Source organism: Geotrypetes seraphini, chromosome 11, assembly GCF_902459505.1.
Source record: "Geotrypetes seraphini chromosome 11, aGeoSer1.1, whole genome shotgun sequence".
Lineage (NCBI taxonomy): Eukaryota > Metazoa > Chordata > Amphibia > Gymnophiona > Dermophiidae > Geotrypetes > Geotrypetes seraphini.
The window spans coordinates 55,956,807-55,976,625 of record NC_047094.1 but is presented as its reverse complement, the minus strand read 5'-3'; the positions used below and the strand labels follow the sequence as shown (position 1 = coordinate 55,976,625).

At 43.8% G+C, this 19,819-nt stretch overlaps 1 protein-coding gene across 11 annotated transcripts in view; it reads left to right on the top strand.

Moving 5' to 3' along the window:
- The first annotated feature begins 8,332 nt into the window (after positions 1–8,332).
- The window catches only part of DECR2 (2,4-dienoyl-CoA reductase 2), a 37,694-nt gene continuing 26,207 nt past the window's right edge, over positions 8,333–19,819 (top strand). The window contains exons 1-5 of one of the 11 annotated variants that reach the window (XM_033914844.1): positions 8,333–8,476; positions 11,512–11,634; positions 14,728–14,922; positions 17,394–17,462; positions 19,281–19,332. In XM_033914844.1, coding sequence (XP_033770735.1) covers positions 14,795–14,922; positions 17,394–17,462; positions 19,281–19,332 — 249 coding nt within the window. In that variant the 5' untranslated portion in view covers positions 8,333–8,476; positions 11,512–11,634; positions 14,728–14,794. Of the gene's footprint in view, positions 8,477–8,509; positions 8,756–11,511; positions 11,635–14,727; positions 14,923–17,393; positions 17,463–19,280; positions 19,333–19,819 lie in introns of those variants that run through there. The other 10 variants (XM_033914845.1, XM_033914842.1, XM_033914843.1 and 7 more) reach the window with 10 other exon arrangements.

Below are 19,819 nucleotides of genomic sequence, written 5' to 3'. Positions count from 1 at the left end.
GGAAGTTTTTTTCCCCACAGTGAAAGTTTAAAAATCTTCCAGCTCATAGAAAATCTGTAATTTATAGAAGTGAATCAAAAGGCCGCTTAGATTTTTTCAACCATCTTTCAGGGTATTTTTTTTTTTTTTGGGGGGGAGTAATAAGTTAAGTTTTGAAGTGTCCCTTGCATTCCCAGGTCTTTCCTGCATCTCCAGCAGACTAAACATGTTTTTTCCATCGTCGGAAGCTTGGGGGGAAAATATTTTGGTTTCGCTTGTTAGGAATAAATGAGAGACAGCCCGCGGTTTCAAAGGGCAAAAGCCCCCTCCCACTCCATCAGTGGAAACCTTTCATTGAAAGAAGTCGCCTCACCTAAGGTTTCTCTCTTTTGCGGCCGAAACTATGTTGGACTTGGGCTGCTCAATTTGTTGATTTTAAAACATCACCGAATTCCCAAACTAATAAATTCAGGACAGGATGAAAAATGCGGGGGGGGGGGGGGGGGGGAGGAAAGGAGGGGCTTCAAAGCTTTTGCAACGCTTAAATGTTGAAGCTGGGGGGCTTCAAAACTCTTGCAACGCTTAAATTTTGAAGCTGGGGGGGCTTTAAAGCTTTTGCAACGCTTTAAATGCTGAAGTGGGGGGAACTTTAAAGCTTTTGCAATGCTTAAATTTTGAAGCTGGGGGGGCTTTAAAGCTTTTGCAACGCTTAAATGTTGAAGCTGGGGGGCTTCAAAACTTTTGCAACGCTTAAATTTTGAAGCTGGGGGGCTTTAAAGTTTTGCAACGCTTAAATGTTGAAGTGGGGGGAACTTTAAAGCTTTTGCAACACAAATGTTAAAGCTGAGGGGGGCTTTAAAACTTTTGCAACACAAATGTTGAAGCTGGGGGGGCTTTAAAACTTTTGCAACGCTTAAATGTTGAAACGGGGGGCTTTAAAGCTTTTGCAACACAAATGTTGAAGCAGGGGGGCTTTAAAACTTTTGAACACAAATATTGAAGCTGGGGGGGCTTTAAAACTTTTGCAACACAAATATTGAAGCTGGGGGGGCTTTAAAGCTTTTGCAACGCTTAAATGTTGAAGTGGGGGGAACTTTAAAGCTTTTGCAACACAAATGTTAAAGCTGGGGGGGCTTTAAAACTTTTGCAACACAAATGTTGAAGCTGGGGGGGCTTTAAAACTTTTGCAACACAAATATTGAAGCTGGGGGGCTTTAAAACTTTTGCAACACAAATATTGAAGCTGGGGGGGCTTTAAAGCTTTTGCAACGCTTAAATGTTGAAGTGGGGGGAACTTTAAAGCTTTTGCAACACAAATGTTAAAGCTGGGGGGGGCTTTAAAACTTTTGCAACACAAATGTTGAAGCTGGGGGGGCTTTAAAACTTTTGCAACGCTTAAATGTTGAAACGGGGGGCTTTAAAGCTTTTGCAACACAAATGTTGAAGCTGGGGGGCTTTAAAACTTTTGAACACAAATATTGAAGCTGGGGGGGCTTTAAAACTTTTGCAACACAAATATTGAAGCTGGGGGGGCTTTAAAGCTTTTGCAACGCTTAAATGTTGAAGTGGGGGGAACTTTAAAGCTTTTGCAACACAAATGTTAAAGCTGGGGGGGGCTTTAAAACTTTTGCAACACAAATGTTGAAGCTGGGGGGGCTTTAAAACTTTTGCAACGCTTAAATGTTGAAGTGGGGGGAATTTTAAAGCTTTTGCAACACAAATGTTGAAGCTGGGGGGGCTTTAAAACTTTTGCAACACAAATGTTAAAGCTGGGGGGGGCTTTAAAACTTTTGCAACACAAATGTTAAAGCTGGGGGGGGCTTTATAACTTTTGCAACACAAATGTTGAAGCGGGGGGGGCTTTAAAACTTTTGCAACACAAATGTTAAAGCTGGGGGGGGCTTTAAAACTTTTGCAACACAAATGTTAAAGCTGGGGGGGGGGGCTTTAAAACTTTTGCAACACAAATGTTGAAGCTGGGGGGGCCTTAAAACTTTTGCAACACAAATGTTGAAGCTGGGGGGGCTTTAAAACTTTTGCAACGGTTAAATGTTGAAGTTTAACAGCGAATAAACTGGGGGGGAGCAAGTTTTCCGCCTGCAAAGCCTCTTGCAAGAGGTCTCTTTCTGCCCCTGACCCACGGAGCTCACCTGGGGTTGCTGGAGTTCCAGTACACGGCATGGCGCAGGCTGCAGACCCTCCGGATCCCCTCCAAGACCAGGCTCAGCCACACCAGCTCCCACTGCATGACTCGCCCCGGCCTCGCGCTACGCCTCACTGCGCTCGTGCGGGCCGAGGGAGGCGGAGGGGAGGCCGGCCACGCCCCCCGGAGCCCAGCTGGCAGCCAATCGGAAGGCGGGAGCAGCACTCCCCCCCCAAATTCGGCCTGCACTAACCCTTTCTCGCCATCCCCTGCAAAGGAGAAGCCACAGCCCGACCTGGAAACGGTTAAAATCCAGCCCCTCAAGACATAATAAACATCTCACTGTAGCAGTGGCGTACCAAGGGGGGGGGGGGGCGGAGGGGGCGGTCCGCCCCGGGTACCAAGCCCTGAAGGGGTGCTCCCGGTCCGGTCCAGTTCCCCCCCCTGCGCCGGGTGTCGCGTCTGGAAACAGCCTGCAGCAAGATCGCGATGCCAGAGATCTTTGCCTGCTTCGACTGTTTCCTCCGCCACGGTCCTGCCCCTCCTCTGATGTCAGAGGAGGGGCGGGACCGCGGCGGAGGAAACAGCCGAAGCAGGCAAAGATCTCTGGCATCGCGCGATCTTGTTGCAGGCTGTTTCCCCAGGGCAGTGGCGTACCAAGGGGGGCGAGGGGGAGGTCCATCCCGGGTGCCGCCTTAGGGGGGGGGGTGCACAGCTGGCCCGGTCCCTATCGCGCTCCTACCCTCCCAGCGAAAGCAGCATCGGCGCCATTATCGAAAAAGGTAATGGCGCCAGGCCTTGGAGCACCAAGGCAGACCGCTTCTCCCCCCTCCCAGCCGAAACCCCGCTGACCATCCTATCTCTCCCCCCCCCCCAAGTGAACCTTTCCGACCCTCCCAGCGAAAGCAGCAAACCTCCCTCCAATAGCGTCGGCTTTATCCTCTCTCTGCCGCATCACTGATGACGTCATCAGTAACGCGGCAGAGGGAGGAGAAAGCCGCGAAGGAGGTTTGCTGCTCTCGCTGGGAAGGTCGGAAAGGTTCACGGGGGGGAGAGATAGGAGGGTCAGCGGGGGTTCGGTTGGGAGGGGGGAGAAGCGGACTGCCTCGGTGCTCCATTACCTTCTTCGGGCAGCAGCAGCGTTTACAATTCGCTGCTGTTGCCGGCTTCAGGCCTTGTTCTCTGCCGGGTCCTGCCTACTTCCAGTTTTCATGAAGACAGGACCCGACAGAGAGGAAGGCCTGAAGCGGGCAACAGCAGTGAATTGTGAATGCTGATGCTGCCCGATGAAGTTCAGGACATCAGGACATCGGGGAAGGAGCAGGGAGAAATCGGCTGCTGGCTTGGGGGTGAGGGTAGGGAAAGAATCGTGGAAGTGGAGAAATCGGCACGATGGCTTTGTGCGGGCTAGGGGGAGAGAGAAAGAAAGGAAAAAATAAAGAGGGGGCCAGGGGGAGAGAGAAAGAAAGGCAGAAAGAAAGAGGGGTCAGGGGGAGAGAGAAAGAAAGGCAGAAAGAAAGAGGGGGTCAAGGGGGAGAGAAAGAAAGGCAGAAAGAAAGAGGGGGGCCAGGAGGAGAGAGAAAGAAAGGCAGAAATAAAGAGGGGAGCCAGGGGGAGAGAGAAAGAAGAAGGACCAGAAGAAGGACCAGAGACTCATGAAATCACCAGACAAAAAAGTAGGAAAAATGATTTTATTTTCAACTTAGTGATCAAAATGTGTCCGTTTTGAAAATTTATATCTGCTGTCTATATTTTGCACTATGGCCCCCTTTTACTAAACCGCAATAGAGTTTTTTAGCGCAGGGAGCCTATGAGCGTCGAGAGCAGCGTGGGGCATTCAGCGCAGCTCCCTACGCTAAAAACCGCAATCGCAGTTTAGTAAAAAGGGAGGGGGAATATTTGTCTATTTTTGTATAGTTGTTACTGAGGTGACATTGCATAAAGTCATCTGCCTTGACCTCTTTGAAAACCCGCGGAATATAAATGATAATTAACATTTTCTCTGCGTACAGCGTGCTTTGTGTTTTTAAAATTTTATTGTTGGTAGATCATTTTGACTTGGCCACAAAGGTAAGGGGGAGGGAGGGGAACTGCTGAAAGACATCTAGTAATCCTTGCAGGCTTGACTGCAGGGAATTATTTTTGTAAAATCATGTTTTGTTATGTGACTGGCATTATCTAGACTTTAATTTCTATGAATGAATAGAATGAAAATGATATAAAATTACTTGCTTGTTTTTATGTGCGTGCGCTGAAGGAAAGTGGAGAGAGAGTGGGCTGAGGATGCTGAAGGGAAATGGGGAAGAAAGTGGGGAAAAGACGCTGATTTATAAATTGACAATTGTACAGAATATTGTTTCTTTTTATACTTTAATATAAACAATTCAAGGCTTGTGTGGATGGAATCAGGTGGTTTGCGGGGATGGGGACCGAGCTTACGGGGATTAGTCCAATAAAATGGTATTTTTTTATTTCTCATTATTTGTTTTATTTTTATTTGTTAATTTATAAAGTGGTGATTGTTATGTATCAGTTTTTTCAAATTTACATCTACTGTCTTTATATTTTGCACTGTATTAGAGGACATGTGTTACTGTTTTTTGTGGTGTTGCATTGTATCCAGGGTCTGGTTTCTTGGCGGATCAGTTTAACTTTTGTCTACATATTTCTATTTTTAGTTTGTGATTATTCCATTTTGGGCGAGGGTGTATCTCTGTTCTGTGTGTATGAAAAAGACATAGTTTTCAGTTGGCATTGACTACAGGACCAATTGACTGTGCGGGATCTGGCTTGTTTAGTTTTACAATGTATGTGTTGGTGTTCTAGTGCTCACTGCAGTGTTTAAGATGCAGCCTTTTCCTAGGTACACTCTTGTGGTGCGATATGTAGATTGGTACTAAAAATCATATTTTTCATATAGATGGGGGGGGGGGTGTCAAAAAATGATGGGCTCCGGGTGCCACATACCCTAGGTACGCCACTGCCTGTCAGACAAACTTGACTGAGCTTCATAAGTTAACAAAAACAGTGAATCAAGAGAAGCAATGAATGGTATGATAGATTATTTACTCCACATGTATCAAGCTGTGAGAAATGTTCTCCGTTTTTTACGTGAGACAGGTGTTATTTTTGAATCTTTGATGCCCATTGCATGAGTGTTTTCTACATACTATCGTTGGTTCCCTGAGGCAGGAACGAAACGTGCACGTCGGAACCTGCAAGCTAAAAGATAAGTTTGCTGAGTTCTTTCAAATAACCAGACGTACACTTTTTAAAAAGAACTTTGTAGCCCTTATGGGCTTTTCACAGTTTACATCTTTAAAAAATATGATATAATCTGCTGTCTACCTTTTCACATGCGATGATTGGGCAGTGAGTTGGTACTTTCTGGAGTTCTACCCAGTTACCCCTCCATGATTCTGAGCATAAAAATTTTTGTAGACCTAATTATACCATCTCCATTGCATAATTCGTAGGTATAGAAGGAAGCCAAAGGAATAGAAAATCCTAGTACAGTAGTCCTCTAACAGGCCACCTTAGGCAGAAAACATCCAGAAGCTTGGAAATGTCGCAAGGTAAATATTTGCATGAGTTGTAAGGTAAACTACCAGGTTCTAAGGCAGGGGTGTCCAACCTGCGGCCCCGTGAAGTATTTTGTGTGACCCCGGTCGAGGGCGATGCAGTGTTTTCCTCTGCTGCCCCCTGGTGTTTACCATCTTGCCGGCTCCCTCCTCTATCTTGCTGCAGTGTTTGCGCATTTGTATGGCCCCAGAAACATTTTTTTCAGCCAATGCGGCCCAGGGAAGCCAAAAGGTTGAACACCCCTGTTCTAAGGCTTTCTTGTACAGAACTAAGACAAAAGAAATTGTAATTCCTACATGCAAATTAAAGCTACAGTGGAAGGTGGTAGGAATTAGAGAATGACACGGTGGCGGTTTACCCGCGGCCACCGCATTTTAGCCACGGGTCACCCGCCGAAAACGGGGAAGAAAACTAGCAGTCGCTGCGGCGACGGGGACAAGGCCATTCACCGCCCGCGGGGCGGTGAATGGTCTTGTCTCCGCAGTGAGGTATCAAGGATCGCGCGGTCCCCGCAGCCACCGCCCGCCCGCCCGCCCGTAGCATTTAGCCAGCTCCCTCCCTCCACCTCACCTTAAATTTCGAGTTTTCCGGCTTCCTTTTTTCCGAGCCGCACGTGTTCAAAAATCCGTGCACGCGTGGCTGCGCGAGTCAATCAATCTTCTCCTCTGACGCAACCGGAAACAGGAAGTTGCAGGAGAGGAGAAGTTTGATTGACTCGCGCAGCCGCGCGTGCACGGATTTTTGAACACGTGCGGCTCGGAAAAAAGGAAGCCGGAAAACTCGAAATTTAAGGTGAGGTGGAGGGAGGGAGCTGGCTAAATGCACGGCTTTTTGAACGCGTGCGGCTAGGGAAAAAGGAAGCCGGCAAACTCGGAACGAATATAAGGTGAGGTGGAGGGAGGGTGGGGGCTGCTGGACCATTCTTCATTACTTTGCCATACTAATTCCATTCTATGTTAGGTGCCACGGACTCAGATTCGAGTCCTAGCGATGATGAGTTAAAGATCCCAAAAGAAGCCAACTTCTAAATCCAGTGGTTAGAGCTACACTACACTCCTTGTGACCCTGGGCAAGTCACTTAATCCCTATTGCTTCTGACACAATGGGCAGTTCCAAAGACCAAGACTGGCCAGTGTCAAAGACAGGATGCTGAGCTTGATAGACCCTTAGTCTCCACTGTTTTTAGTGATCAACAAAGTTCTATGTTTCTATAATCACCCTAATTCTGTTATCATTGGACTAGATATTCAAAATGATTTAAATGGCCAGGACAGGCTCCTGGCTGTTCAAATCATCTGTCCAGGGCTAACCAGGCATTTTCAATCTTCATGTTCAGCCCAAATGGTGTCACACAATTCAGCAAAAATACCCAATGTTGTTCCTCATAATTTAAATATTGCTCATAGAAGGAACAACATTGGGTATTTTTGCAAATGGAAGTTGGAGGGTTAATTCCCTTGAAACAGCCAATTGAGTGAAACATGAATTCATGCTGGGACACAAGATAGGTTGAATTTGTTTTGAATTTAAAAGAAAAATGATCAATGAAGAATACTATAATGGCAAGAAAATATAATGATAAAACAGCAACTAATTTTGCCTATTTTTATATATTAAAAAAGTACTACATAAGGTGAATGTCCATATTGCTGTCTGTTGTTCTGCTGAGCACTGGCATTGAAACAGCAAAATGCATTTATTGCATACTTGTCCTCTGTCGCAAACATTATGGTGGTATATTAGTTGTGTTAATAAAAATTTATAAACAAAGCCCTGCCAGCTGAACATCTCTTTCTCTAGTTCAGCAGCAGGAACTTTGATTTATAAGAATGGAATACGCTAAATATTAGAGTACTAAGGCTTATATGGATGCTGCGGGGACGGTGACGGGGCGGTGAATGGGATGGCAGTGGCGGTGACGGGGCGGTGAAAGGGATGGCAGTGACGGTGACGGGGCGGTGAATGGAATGGCGGTGACGGGGCGGTGCAGAGGATGGTGGGCCGGGGATGGGGCGGTGACGGGGACAGATTTTTTCCCCCGTGTCATTCTCTAGTGGTGTCAAAGCTGCTCTCCTTGCCCCCAATCAACAGCCGCAGATCTCCCGAGTCCAGCCGGCTCAGCTGATTGACCGTCAGGGAGAGTAGTGGAGGAAAATATCCCCACCGCCCCCCAACACGCTGACCCAAGATCGGCAGGAGGAATGCCCACTTCCTCCACAGGCTCAAAGATGCATTCAAAATACCAAAAACCACTTGAGATGAAGTAAGAAAGTTTGCAGCTTCGATAAGTTTAGGTAAAGAAGACCCATTTTCTGTTTTTGCATCATTTTTTTGTGAAAGAAGTCTGCCAGTGGGTAGGTGTAGCTATAAGCACGCCTCACCTCAGCGTCCCACCTTCCAACCAGTGTTGCACAGAGACAAAAATTTCACCCACCCCCATCGGAAACAAACCCAGCTACGGAAACAAACCCAGCTAGGGCCCCTACAAGTATTCTCCATCCCTACTTATACCCATAACCATCAGAACTAGTAATTTCATTTAACTTTGTTACTGAGATACATCAGCAGTCATCACATTAATGAGAATTCGGCAGGATATAAGATTGCACGTTAATATACTGGCGCAGGAGTGTAGCGAACTCCACGTGCAGCGATATGGCTGCACGTGGAGGTCGCCACGCATGCGCTAGTAGCTCGGGTAACCTCTAACACTGCTGGCCCGTGGATGCGTCCAGTGCGGAGCCTTGCTGAGGACATCTAAGAGAACCCTGGGTAAGTAGGTGGTTCCCGAGAAGCTCGTGCACCCACGGGAAACGCTGGCCGCAGGATTCCCGCCTTCCTCTGACGCAACTTCGCGTTTGCGGCAAAGCGGGACGCCTCGGAAGGAGAGAAGTTGCGTCATAGGGGGACGGGGCACTGGAGAAGGAAAGGTGCGGGCTTGTTGGTGAGCAACCTCTGGTATAGGTTGGACGGAGAGGTGCTGGATCGCGGGCACGGAGGAGACGGTAGACTACGGGGACGGGAGAGCTGTCCCCGAATGCATGTGACTTGGTATCTTTGTCTCCGTGGGTCCCTGAACCCCCAACAACATTAGCCCGGTATCGGGTCTGCTCTAGTCCCTTCCCGTTTCTCTCTCTCTCTCGCTTCTGCTCTTAGCATCTCCTGTTGGTTCTTGCTGCCTTTAGCCAAAGTTAAGCTCTCCAGTTATGCCCAATATTTTGCTTTTGTTCCTCCCAGAATAGATATTTGGGCACTAGGGCGGTCATATATATGTAAATTCTCGACTTGGTGACCTGGAGTCTGGACGTCAAAATGACTGTCCTTATCCTGATCTCTTTCTTTGGTGCCCCTGTAGGACTTTTTTTAATGAACAGTCATCCGGTCAACTTTGCTTTAGTTTTCAAGTTCTAATGTCTGTATTGGGCTAGAACAAAATGTACTTTTTTATGATAGCACCTATGTCTGAAACGGTGTAAATATTTTATTTCTTTTTTTATTATTTGTATACCACTTATATCCTAAGTGGTTTACATTCTGGTACTTTATCGTATTTCCCTATTTGACCCAGCAGGCTTAAACTCTAGTGTACCTGGGGCAATGAGAGGATTAAGTGACCTGCCCAGGGTCACAGGGAGCAGTGAGGGAATTGAACCCACAACCTCAGGGTGCTAATAAGGCTGTAGCTCTAACCACTGTGCCACACACTCCCCATCATTTTCTAAATATACAATGTATAGGAGATCTTTGGACCATATAGGGCCCTATAGTTGAACAGACTGGTGGCTCAGAGAATCTGATCGTTGACTTATTGTCTAGTACCGGTAAAAGGAATATGTCATGAATTTGCATAGATATGAATGAAAGACTTGACACAAGGCAATATAAAATTAAAGTAGCCCATCTGAATTTTGTTGTCTTCAACTGCACAGTTAGGTGGAATACATCTTAAGATTCCTTTTCTCTCTCTTCCCTTTATCTTGTGCTTGGTATCAGTAGTATACTACTTCTAAACTTCCCACTCACTGGAAGACTCTCAAAACTCACCAGTAAAATCCTGCGAGTTTATGTAGTGCCCATATTTTACAGGTGATTCTCGGCATAATAACGTGCAAATTAACTCACACTATTTGTGCAGAGAATCACTGGTAAAGAATGGGGGGGAGGACTGTGCCTAGCGATTGGCTAAGTACAGCTCCCCCCTCATGTCAAAGCTGCTCTTATGCTCCAAACAATTGAGCCACAAGTCTCCTGAGTCTGCCGGGTCAGCTGATTGACCATCGGGGAGAGTATAGTGGAGGAAAATGTCCCCCCCCCCCTCCTCGTCACCAGCTGCTGCCTGGTCCCCCAACACACTGACCCAAGATCAGCAAGAAGAATGCCCACTCTCTCCTACTGCCGCTATCTGGCTCCAACAGCCTCCCCCACCCAGAAGGGATGCCCACTCCCTCCTGCCGCTGGGGTCCCCTGCTCCACCTCCAGACACTTCCTCACCGACTCCCCGTACCTGACGGCTGACTGGAGGGATAACTACTTCCTCCATCCGGCAGGCCCACCTCTTCAAAATGGTGAGCCTTCCCTGTGCATCCTGGGATGCACTGGGGAGGGGTCTGAGGCGCTGATTGGCCCAGGCACTTAAGGCCCCCTCCTATGGAAGGTGTTGGGGGACCCCACGGGGACTGTTGGGGCCCATTTGTAGGGGAGAGTGGGCATCTTTCCTGCTGGGAGTGTCGGGGGGGGGGAGGGGGGGCTGATGGGGCCCTTTGGTGGTGGCAGCAGGGGGAGTGGGCATCCCTCCTGTCACAAATTCAGTAACAGTGTGTTTTGGTTGTGAGTGTCTGCGCTTGTTTGGTTTGTCTTTGAGCATGTTCAAGACCTTTGTCCAGGCCCATGATTCAGCTAGGGCTGTTAGTTACGGTGCATTTCATTCTTAGCTTTCCATTTCTGTCCATTGTACTTTGCCCATGTACTTTAAAGCAGTGTTTCTCAACCTTTTTAATGCAAAGAAGCAATTGGCTGCTCTCCTTAACTGATGTTGACTGACTGATGGGACCCCACACAGTTCAGGATTCCATCACCACCACGTCTTATCAAGCTTTATAATAATCCATTCAGACACCAAAACAAGTGAAGCTGTTTTTTTAACACATCTGCCTATCTTATGCTCTGAAGATTGTAACCATAACTTATTCATGCAGGCTACTCCATTTATATAATACCATAGGTGCCCAATTTATTTAAAAATAACTTCTCTTAAGAGTTTTGAACATTGGTCAGATCAAAACCCTTTTTGCACTTTTTTTTTGTCTGCTTCCTTCTGCAGAGTGATTGTTGGGCAGATTGAGGTCCCCCTGGCAGATCTGTGCTACCTCTGTATCTACAAAGCCTTTCTCTCTTTGGGGTTTTAATAGGTGGCTGTTTCAAACTACACAGTACACACATCTTATTCCTGGCAGGCACAGCATCTCAGTGAATAGAGAAATAACCTCGGTTAAAGTACTGACATTTTACTTCTTCTGTAACTTTACATGAAGGAATTTCAGGCAGATCTTTATAATCCTTTTACAATATATTGTAGCAGAGAGCTGTGGTCACAGTCGGAGCAGCAATCCAGTATGCTTGACTGATTGGCTCACGGTTCCATGCAATAGTGTTGGATGTTGATGGATTTGGAACGTGAGTGGGGCCAGGACCAGGTCAGATCAGTTTATTGGATGCACAGTGAATCACTGAGAGGCCAGTTAAGACCTTATATTAAATGGAGATTATGAGAGAGGGTGATTGTCTACCTGATTTTCCTCTTCTTTCAGTTGGCAGTGAGGAGTTATAATATCCCAGCAGCAGATGCTCCATTCTGTCATGCCTCCACAGGATGTTGATACAGATGACTGTCTCCAGGACTATAAATACCTCTTCAGCCCTGACATCCTTAAGTGAGTGTGTGGCATGTCTACTTTTTGGAAGCAGCAGTGACTTTACTGAGTCAGTAGTGACCCCCCTCATTCTACTCCAGTTGCAGTGGTACTGTTGGGAGAATTATGCACAAAACTTTGAAAATTCTGGGCTCTTTTTTTAAAAAAATTCAGCTTTTATTTGTAACTTTTTTTTGTGCAGAATTCTCCCATCATAAGGCCTGACAATCACTCCTATGGGCTCAACCCTTCTTAACAATCTGACTCTCCAGGTTCCACTTTTCCTAGGTCTTTCTCTTCTCAACTTAGCTTAGACACCTCTTGAAGCTTGATTCCTTCTCTTCATCCTCTCCTCTTCCTGGCAAGTTCAATCCCTGGTTTTCTGTATCCCTTGCTTTCTCTTTTTCCCCCTTTGCTTTCTCCCTTCATCCCTCAGTTATTTCTTTACTTTCCTGCCTCACAGCAAGACCCTCTGTTCTCTCTGTTTGCTCTCTCTCTCTCTGCTCCCCTGAATTCTCTCTATCATTCCCCCCTATCCAATATATCTCCAATTTGCTCTTTTTACTAATCATGCACTGATTATACAAAAAGAGAAGTAGGAAAATGATAAATATTGGGTCTTATCCTTTTTTGCTATTTAGAGTGTCTGCCTGTTTGAAATGCAAACGTTTCTAAACATTCTAAAATAAAAATATTTATCTCAATATTTTTAAACAACCATGTTACTGCACAGCTTGATGACTCCTAAGAAAATGGTAGATTTCAGAAAATCATGCTGCCATCTCCAATTCTCTGCATGGCCGTGTTTTGCCAAAGCTGCTTCAGGAAACCCAGAATGAAGATGTGCCAATACGGCATTCCAAAAATGCTGCGTGAAAGGATTTTTTCTAAAAAGACAGTTCACATTATAAAATATCTGCAAACATAAACACCATCCAAATTCATATACATTTAAAGCCATCCAAATTTAAAGGTCCCTCAAGGCTACAAAAGGAGAAGTACCTTCACTGTCAGACCAACTGTAAAGCGATTAAAAAATGGCCAGGGCTGGACACAAGCAGCCTGTTCGCAGTGCTGTCTCTGCTGCCGCTGCTTTGGGAGAGCCCATGGGTAAGAGATACCCAATCCACATGGGGAGGAGGTTGATCGGAGGCTAGACTTGTGCAGGGAAGGGGGTGAGGAACAGGACAGCGGGAAATGCCAGATCCACTTGAGGGAGGTTCATTCAGAAAGCAGACGGGTGGGGGAGGGGACATGGATTCTAGATCTGCAGGATAAGGGGAAGGGGATATGGATGCTGGGACCCACAAGTGGGAGGGAGGAGAATGGGGGAGCAAAAGTGACATAGACCAGAAAGAGGGTGGGAAGGGAGGAAGAGATTCTTGGCCATAGAGAGAGGGAGAGTTCAGTTTATTTGTTATACCGCAAATATAAAACTTAGTTAAAATCTAAGCAGTTTAGAGTAAAAAGTATGCAGGGTAGGGAAACAAACCAATACAAATTTGACAAAACAATGAATAGGACAAGATGTAACTGGAACACAGGGAGAAAATAAAAAAAGAATTGTTACAGTAATATCAAAGGGAGGGAGAAAATATGAATGGTATTGGGGAAAACTTATTTCTGTTTGGAAAGTAGATTCAATCAAGAGAGGTAGAAAAAGCTATGCATCGAAAGCCTATGAGAAATAGGCTTTTAGAAGTGCTTTAAATTTTAAGAGCTTTCAGTCTGGCGGTAGAAAGGAAGAGAATTCTATAGACTAGGGACATAACTGAGAGAGATGAATTTCTGTGGACATCTAGAAATAATTGTCTGAAGGAGGAAACAGTCAGTAGGTGCTGCTGGGAGGCATGAAGGGCTCTTCTTGGAGAATACACTCCTCCTTCAGTATTCACGGGGGTTAGGGGCAGAGCCGGCCCGTGAATATTGAAAATTTGTGAAAAACTTGTGGGCTGACTGACCCATCCCCGCCTCCCTCCCACCTTCCCCCTGGTATTCCAGACCTTACCTGGTGATCTAGCGGTCTTTTGGGGCAGGAGCGATCCATTGACATTGCATTCTGCATATTACATTATATCTTTTGAAGTACCATAGCAGTGGTTTTGGATTAGTTTTAATGAATAAAAAAAAAGGCATAGCAAAAACTTTAATATCTATAACTTAGCTTCACATTAGTGCTCCATTGCAAAGTTCAGATTAGTTCACATCAAATGGAAAAGTCAACTAGGCTTCAAGTTTTGTGTCCTGTGTCAGAGGCCTGGCATAGTAAATTTTTATCAATCCAAGATACCTCCGACATCGCTAATAGCAAAATGGCTATGTATAGATAGTGAGAATGCTTTCCTCCAGTAGAGAAAAAGTGATGCAAGATACAAAGGTCCTTGTTTTCAAGCTTAGTTCATGCTTGATGCATGCATAAACCAGCATTTAAACGTTTGACGCATAAATGTCTAAAACTCTATTTTACAAAGCCTTGATTTGCACACCTCAAATCCAGTGCATGCAAATGGAAAAGGATTGTGGTCTGGGTATATGTTGAGTTGGACAAGGATGTGACAAGTTGATAAATATTATTTAGCCCCCCCCTCCTTTGACATGGGAAATGTCTATATCCTAAAAGATCAATGTTGGGGGTTACATTTCCTACAAAACACATTTGGGATTTGGGAAACAGCTGACATTGAGCAGTACTCCATATGGAAGAGTTAAGGGGTTTTCTCTTAATCTCACAGAGGTCCCCCCCCATGCCAAACTGGCAAGGGGAACTGGATTGTGTGACAACACTAGGAAAATAAATGTTATTTTTCAAACATGGCAAAGATAAATGTGTACATGCCTTTACCCTTTCTAAAATGAGGCTGATAAATACACATGGATCAAAACTTTCCACTATTTTTTTTAATTAAAATTTAAAAGTACAAAAGTATAAGAATAAAACAAAACAATAAGCTACAGATACCAAAATATACATAATATGCAAAATTTAGTAAAACTTTGCACTATTAACACCGCAAAAGCAGAAAACATCACAACAAAATCAGGAAATGGTAATCAAAAATATGCATTGCAAAATATATATTTTTTCAATATAAATTTTTATTACTTTATGTTCAGTAATACAAAGAAAACAATGACCACAGTAGAGCAAGCAGTATAAAGCCTTTTTGAAGAACCAACGCGGATGGCTTTAAAGAAAGGAATAAAGAACAACAAAACTAAACCTACCCATCCACACCCTCCCCTAAGAGCTCCTGCATCAAGAATTCAAGAGAGTACTGCGAGTTCTATGAGACAACCCATACCATACAGGTGACCACATTTCTTTATACTGTCTCCATAGTCCCGGTGAACCTTGTTTAGCATCCAAATACTGTTTTCCATTTTTAACAATATAAATATTTAATTTTTGCAAAATATTTAGGTTCAAACAATTTTTATTGATGCAAAGACAATGCCAGGGTACCCCAAGGGTGCACAGCACAAACAATGATGCATCGTATACAATAATATAACAAGCATGTACAGAATAAGAGAAACATCAACCAAACACCCCCCCCCCCCATCCTACTCCACATAGGCTAGCGAGATGAATGAGGGCTGAAAGGCACTCCGAGGCCCTGGACTTTTATGAGCCCCGAAGATGCCACACCACCCCTCCCCCCACCTAAGCTCACTTATCCTATCTGTGACCAAGTGTTTGTAAAATATTTAAAAAGTTACCTGTATTAGTGGCTGAATACAAAAAAAAAAATGGAACAAATGTTCAGTGAGAATAAAAGTTTTTATAGCAATAAAATATGGATGAAAATAGCACAAACCATTTAATTGTGTTCTATTTCTCATCATTGTTAGGACCTTGAGGCTACATCAACTGAAGTAAAAAAAATCCAAAATTGTTCTCTTACTGTTAAGTCTTGTCCAATGCTCTCTAACACAAGGTGGTATAGATACTTGTTTAATAATAAACCATCTCTGTTGATGGAATGTGCGGCCTATGCAATGCAGTGGAATAACACGGATGCAGTTGGGATTAGAGGTCTGCACGGGGTCGGGGGAATCTCCCTCTAACCCACTGGACTCCCACGGGGACCCCCCCCTGGCCCACGGGGACCCCCCTCTAGCCAACGGGACTCCCACGGGGATGGAAAGCTTTGGAAGCAGGGTTCGTCCATATAATATAATGGACACGTCAGCCTTAGTAAAAGAGGGAGTTTATAAGTTAATTACCTGAACAGAAAACAAAAAAAACGGTTCCACCAAAGAGATTCCACAAGGAAAACAGCAGCGCAAACAGAAAAGATACTGTGGAATTGATGATCCTGTCGGGCGGGTACGGAGAGGATCCTGGTGGGGATGGGCGGGGATGGATGGGATTTCTGTTCCCATGCAACTCTCTAGTTGGGATCCCATTACTGATAAGATTATGATGCTCAATCAAATCTTTCCAGCACTGTCTTATAGTTGAGCATTCTCACTGATTGCAAAGAGCCATTTTGCTATTAGTGATGTCAGATGTGTCTCACATTGATAAATCTACCACACCAGGCTCCTGACACAGGTTGCAAAACTTGGAGCCTAGTTGGGTTTTCCATGTGGTATTTATCTGAAGTGAGCTTATCTGAAGTGAGCTTGCATGGAGCACTAATGTGAAGCTAAGTATACTTTTCTAGATGTTTAAGCTCGTTTGCTTGTGCTTTTTCATTCACACTTAGATTTTTGATATGTTACTATATGGATAAAAATATTTTAATGTGTCAACACTATTGAGTTAAGGGGATTTGATTCGCAACAATTTCTGTTTCAGTTGCGTGGGACTGATTGATAGGTATTTTGCATGCGTAATTTCAGCTATTTTCTGGCTATATGTTACCCTAAATGTTTTAATGCCCCACCTTAAGATTGTTCTAATGTGCTGTTCTGATGTGTATATTTGACACTATAATCATGTTGCTCCTATTACTAGGATTCAATTTGCTATATCTAAGTATACCTCTTTGATGCTATTTATTTTTTTGTGTTGTTTTTTTTTTTTTTGTATTGTACCATTGTTATAATGTTTTCAAAATTGTAAGATTTATGTTGAGTTGTATACCACCTTTGATGAATCTATCGATAATGGCAGTTAAAATTTACTTATTGGGATTTATTTACAGGATTGTTCTGGGAGGCATAGTGCTGGGTTGTTCATGACTGCAGAGTGTAATCATCAAAATCTTGGAGATGGGAGGGGAGCCTCAGAATTAATTAAAATGGGTGCAAGGAGCTGAAGGTTCCCTTAGAACACCAAATGCCCTACTTGTAGAGGAGTAGCCTAATGGTTAGTGCAGTGGACTTTGATCCTAGTGAACTAGGTTCAATCCCCACTGCAGCTCCTTGTGACCCTGGGCAAGTTACTTAACACTCCATTGCCCCAGGTAAAGAAAAAAAGATTGTGAGCCCACAAGGGACAGAGAATATATGTGCATATAATGTTTACAGTGCTGTGCATGTGTAGTAGCGCTATAGAAAATAGAAGTACAGTAGTAGTATAAATGCTATGTGTATTCTTCTCTTCACAGTTCTTCCATGCAAAACATTACCTGTGTTTTTTCCCCCACAGGAATAGTGCTACCAAGCATCTCACTCCTACCTATCCTAGAAGTTGTCAGTTCTTCTTACATAGCTGTTTTAGCAGTTAATAGCTCCTGAACCTGCTTTTGGGGATATGAAGCTGTCAGCAAGGCCTGCATTGTTTATAATAATAACTATGTATCTGTTTTAAATGTTTTATATTTCAACAGGGATAATGTTGCGTTTATCACTGGTGGAGGATCAGGCATCGGTTTCCGTATTGCAGAGATCTTCATGAGGTACTGTATCCCTCATACTCTGAATCCTTCCACGATCTCCTATTCACAGACTTTCTTAAATATGTTCTTTCTGGGTGCCGGAGCTATTTGTGTAATGAAAATTGTAGTGCAATGTGTCTAGTGTTCTTGAAACGCTAGACACATTGCTAGGGTTCTGTATCTCAACTCAACTTGCAGAAAACTGTCAATCATGTTTTCAACTCTGCCTCTTTCCCAGGGAGCTGCTCCTGCCCCCTGTTTGTTTTCTGCAAGCAAGCTGCTCAGAAGTGTTTCTGATTTTCTCTGTGGTTTTATTATTTTTGGGTCTAATTATCTGTGTTTGGAGGCTCAGTGCCCAGAGATTCCCACTTGGGACTTCTGCCTGGGAGAAAACGCAGGCCCACATAGTGGAGGTCTGCAGCTAGCAGGATCAGCCCTTGGGGACACCTAGCTAGTCAGCCCGCTTTTATGTTTTTTGAGCTCAGGGGCTGTCCCTTGCAGAATTGCTTCCATTCATGACTTACTCAGGAGTTTGATCCCAGGCTGTTTGGCTCCTTTCCAGCTCGGCCAGGACTAACAGTGGGCCAGCTACATGGTCCTCCCCTTCCTCTTTTGCGGCAAGGTTTTCTGCCTATGTGGGTTTATCAAAGTATTAGATTACATATGATGCAAAATGCAGCTGTGAGGCCACTTAGGTAACACAAGAAAATTTGGTTGCCTGTATTGTATAAAATTAGCTTTAAAATATTGGTTTTGTTACATAGTTGTGTTATGAGTATCAGCATTCCTGCCTTCATGTTTTAAGATTTTTACATGATGATAGGATAGTGATACCCCATGGTTGTACCCCCATGTGCTAACTGGGAATCCACTCATACCAAGACCTCTGGCTGGCTCCATTTCTGGAATGCCTTGCCTAAATGGAAACATGCTAAAGCAAATTTTAAGAAATGTAAGATGATATTGAAAATACTATTTCTTAAGCAAGCTTTTAGCCTTGAAATGTAGGTTGAGTGAAGGATACATTAATTGCTTTGCAGACCATAATTACAAATCCTGGGAAATGTTAACTTTTGTTTGGGTCATTACATGTCAAATGGTTTAATTTAAGAAAAGTGCCCCACCTCACCATCATGGATTTTGATGAAACTTTGCATGCTGAATCTTTCATGATTCAAACTAACTTTGGTAAAGTTTAAGATTCAGCAGTGGAATACTTACGGAGATATAGTTTTTTGTTTGATACCATACTGTGACCATGTACAGTATTCCTACATAATTTTGGCAACTTTGAGTGAAAATATTTCCTTGGTTATATAAGCAAAACAAATGAAATTTGGCGATCTTATACAACTTTTTATGATCTAGTCAATGGAGCTAATGCAGATTTTCATTTTTTTTTTAAACTGGCATATATTATAAATCTCAAAGTGGGCCAAAAAATGGACCACACTAAAAAATTTCAAAGTTTAGCCTTCTGTGGCTCCTGTAATAATGAAGCTATGCTCGTAAAGCTTTGTCTATTATTTTGACATGACTTTGTTTTCAAATATATGATTTCAACTTATAAGCTAATCTCATTACCATTTCACTTTAAATTTTGTGATTTTTCACAAAAATGTCAAAATCAGGTATTTTTAACCAGCTTTTACAAAAAGGTTGCCTAGAAACATTTTTGAACTTTTAAGAGATAATTTTTTTGAAGCTTAGTGTAAAAATGTTTGGTACAATGTGACTTGTTTTGCCCAACACCTTTTACCCAAATTCCCTAAGTTACCTTTAGACTTTGTGGCTCTCTGACTCCTGCCAGTGACTGATTTTGTCTCGGTATCCTTGCAGACATGGCTGTCACATGATCATTGCCAGCAGGAATTTTCAGAGAGTGTCGGAGGTGAGTGGGAATAGATCTGTAACTCTCTTGGAATAATCTCTGTTCTCTGTCAGCACAAAGTCTGCATTTTCTATTTCAATGCTTATGAACCATCTCCTGGAATCACACCTCCCCAGTGGGGATTTCAAGATTACCACAATAAATATGCTTGAGAGAGCCTGTGTTGGAGCCCCATTGAATGCAAATCTCCAGGAGAGGGTTATGAAGTACTGGTCTATTTGATTTACCAGTAGGAAAGCAAATAAGATTCCTGAAGGATTTGCTTCTTTTTTAAACTTTTGAACAAACTAGAGATTAATTCCAGTAAATAATGAGTTAGACTTAAAGGCGTATCGCCATACCATAGAAAATACAGTGGGTTCAGTTTTCAGGGCAGGGTTGGTGTATAAATAGCTCTTTGTGTAAAATTGCATATACTGTATTTTCACCATTGAAAAATATAAGTTCTGCTGCTGATTACATCTAAACCTTAGACAATAAAACAGCC